The sequence below is a fragment of the Chondrus crispus genome, genomic scaffold (assembly GCF_000350225.1).
Source record: "Chondrus crispus Stackhouse genomic scaffold, scaffold_8, whole genome shotgun sequence".
Classification (NCBI taxonomy): domain Eukaryota; phylum Rhodophyta; class Florideophyceae; order Gigartinales; family Gigartinaceae; genus Chondrus; species Chondrus crispus.
Genome location: NW_005178810.1, coordinates 408,428 through 411,770, shown reverse-complemented (window position 1 = coordinate 411,770; position 3,343 = coordinate 408,428). Strand labels below are relative to the sequence as shown.

The following is a 3,343-nucleotide window of genomic DNA, read 5'->3' as shown; positions in this document are numbered from 1 at the left end:
CGCGGGACGGATCGCGAAGTACGTCCAACGCTGTCGTGGGATCCGTCCCACGATGCGCAGCTTCGACGGTACCGATCCGATGCAGCTGCTGCCGTTCTTGAAGGATATCCGAATCACCTTCAACTCGCAACACCTGACCGAAGGTGTTGCGGTACGAGTCCTCACCCACTTTCTCGAGCGCGAACCGGAGCGCCTGTATACGAGTTATACGATGCGTGGCCTCCGCGCCGGCCAGCTCCATGACGACGTGAGCTGGCCGGGGCTCGTGAATCAATTCTTGAAACGCTACCTCACGGACGACGTGTTAGGTGAAGCGCACGACGCTGTCGCTACGGTGTAGTGCAATGCGCCTGTCAGGCAGAGACCAACGTCCGACGGTCCAACACAAACAACAGCAACAAAAACAACAACTGCCAACGGCACAGCGCTACGGAGTGTTCGAAGCTCCCTGTCCTCTTTAAGCGGGTTTGCGGCCCGCAGTAGCTCGGATCCCTGATAGGGGGGCAAAGAGAAGGGCCCAGCCTGGGATCGGTAATTGGTGGTAGAGACTTGTAAAGGCAACGGCTCGACGAGTTCGAAGGGGTGTTTAGGTAAACCTGGTCCGATGGGTCGTAAATCCAATGCTCGAAGAGCGCCTTGTACACCTTATACCCTTGATAAGGTCTTCGACGGGGACGTCGCAACGTAGCCCGTCGGGAAAGAAGAAAACGTAGCAGCGCTACACCGTCGTACTGCCCGATGGCAAAGTACCAACAACGGATCGGTCGCAACCAGATTCCGATGGAACCAACACTGAGAAAAGCACCACTGGTGCACCAACACAGAAGCCCGATAGCAAATGACGTCACGTTGCGGATCGCAATCCTACAAGGTGGGACCAACTCAAGATTAAGGGAAATTAGGATAGGGAAGTAAAGGAAAATGGATAAGGAAAAAAGGGGACCCCCGAGCGCAAAGGATAAAGTAATCTGTAGTTAGAGGGAATGTCTTGTAAAAGACGGACTTCAACCAAGGCGATATCAGACTCTGGCAACTCGGGTTACCTTTACTGACTTGGTCGTCAGAGGGCTAAGGTATATATCGCCCCGCCGGAGCCAGTACAGTAGCTCGCGGCGCTAGATCCTAGATCTAATCTAGTGTCAGCAAAATTAATGCCAACTAATTAACTAAATAAAATAAAACAATTAAAAACTAAAACTGTGCAATTATTCACACGTGTGTCCCCCCCCAAACCCGGACTACTTTTCATATCCAAATATTTTCCTTTCTTTTCACCCCCCTTTCCAGGTGCGTATTGCACTACATATCCCCCTTCTGAGCGTCCTTGCACATCGGCTACACTCCTTGATCTCCAACTCCTTCTTCTCTTCTCGACCCCCTACTTTTCCATTCCTGACCGACGGTCTCCGCATGAGCAAGGACAAGACGAATCCCACGTGTCCTCCACCTCCTGAGCTCGCGGGCGAAAATACTGCCCGTCGACGCACCGGTGTCGGCTTCGCGAACAAGTCTCGCGCTTCCGTCGACCTCCCTCCTATACCCCGACGTCCCCCTGATTCGGACGTCTCCAACCCGGCCTTTCATCCAGGTTATCATCCCTCTTGGGTAGCCCGCCACTATCCCTCGCTCGAAGAGCTAAGGACAAAATCATGCACGAACATCCTTCTTTATTTGCCTCGGCCCAGTGGTTCTCCTCCGTGGATATTCGCGACGTTTCCAAAATCGAACACCAATTCGCCGACGACGCGGGCATGCTTCCCGGTAATCTCCCGGTGCTTGCCATCCGCTTCTTTGACTGCCGAACCCTTATAGCAGTTCCGACTTCCATCCTACGTCATTCTCCCCCACGGGGCCGTCCCACTCTCTCCCTGCGATTTATGGAGGCCGTATTCGCTCGGCTTGCCATCCCCATTTCCGACACCCTCATACCCTCGTCATACGGTTGCGACACTTGGCGTTGTCGTACAGAGGGCGAACGCCTCTATTTGGACAATCTCATTGATATCACCTTTGGTGACCCTGCCGCCGAGGCGGATCGCCTGTGGCGAAACCGACATACTGTCACATCCGATGCCATCTTCTGGACCGAACCCATTATCCCTTCGAATTTCCGTCATTTAAAACGCGGGGCTATTTTCTTCTTTCAGAACACAGTGCGTTTTGAACGGCGTATTCGGTCTGATACGGGGTACTTCATCGGCTACGAAATGGTAGAGGCGCGCGAGATTTCCCGTCAGCATTATGCAAGTCGTTACCAGCGCATCCCCTCATGGTGGAGCCAGTACGAGGTGAGTCAAGGCTTTTGGGCCGAAATGGGACCCATACTCACGTACTATGGCAGCTACCTGCGGGATCTGCAACACAGGTTATGGGTGGTCTTCCTCACAGAGTGGTGCGTCAAAGTAGCTGCGACCCTCTTGTGGGAGACCTATGATTGCTGGCGCCTGTGGCACCTCCCCGCGAAGCTGATAGCACAAATGCGTCTATTGGACTTCTCTGTTCCTCTGGGTGGCTCTGATTTCAATCGCGAAATACGCTCCCTCCTTTATACGATCGAGGGCGTGGATTGGGACTGTGTACCTCCGCAAAACTCCTCTCGATCCTTCAATCGCCAACGTCCCTCTTTCTCCCCTGGTCGAAACCACCCAGCCGCGGGCGACTTCGTGTGGTTCAACCCCGGGTCATCGACCCTCTGCTCAGCGTGGGAAGCTCAAACGAGCCGTCGATTCGGAAACCAAACACCGGTTCCCGACGTCACCCCCATCGTCACATCTGACCCCCGGGAGCTTCAAGTATGCTCCCGTCCTTCCTCTCCAATTCCTCCTCGATCGGCTATCCCTGCTTCCCCGCGCGCAGCCCTGGCCTCTCCATCCTCGTCAAAGGCGCCCCCAGCTGTCAAAATTCCCTCGGCAGGCCACACCGAAACATTGTCGGTGAGGGAAGTGATATCTCCCCCCCTGTCTCCAACAATTGCCAAAAATACCCACGACGTCACGAGCATATACTGTGCCTTACTCCGCACTCACGGTGTTGAGAGAGAGGCTCTGCAAGGAGCCTCGATTAACGACCTGCGAGTTTTAGCTCGCCTTGTGTCATCACTTCCAAAGGGCAAATCCTTTGGCAACCCTCCCGTCTGAGCTGACGGGCGCGACACTTCCCTCGTGATAGCTTGTCGCATCTCTATCCTGCCTGCGTGACGCTGAATTTGCGACCTCGTCATGTCGCCTTTGATCCGTAAATTGAAATTTCCTGCGTGCCCCTTCGTTCCTTCGTTTCCTGCTCTTTTTCTCATTGATGCCCACCCCGTCATAATCACGGTGACACCCTTATACCTCCTTCCTCC

General features: G+C 54.3%; 1 protein-coding gene; it reads right to left on the bottom strand.

Annotated features, from left to right (window-relative positions):
* Positions 1-1,025: 1,025 nt before the first annotated feature.
* Positions 1,026-1,249, bottom strand: CHC_T00007615001 (hypothetical protein). XM_005711844.1 is given in 2 exon segments: positions 1,026-1,162; positions 1,163-1,249. The coding sequence occupies 1 exon segment, from the start codon at positions 1,247-1,249 to the stop codon at positions 1,163-1,165; it is 87 nt and encodes a 28-aa protein (XP_005711901.1). The 3' UTR covers positions 1,026-1,162.
* Positions 1,250-3,343: the final 2,094 nt, after the last annotated feature.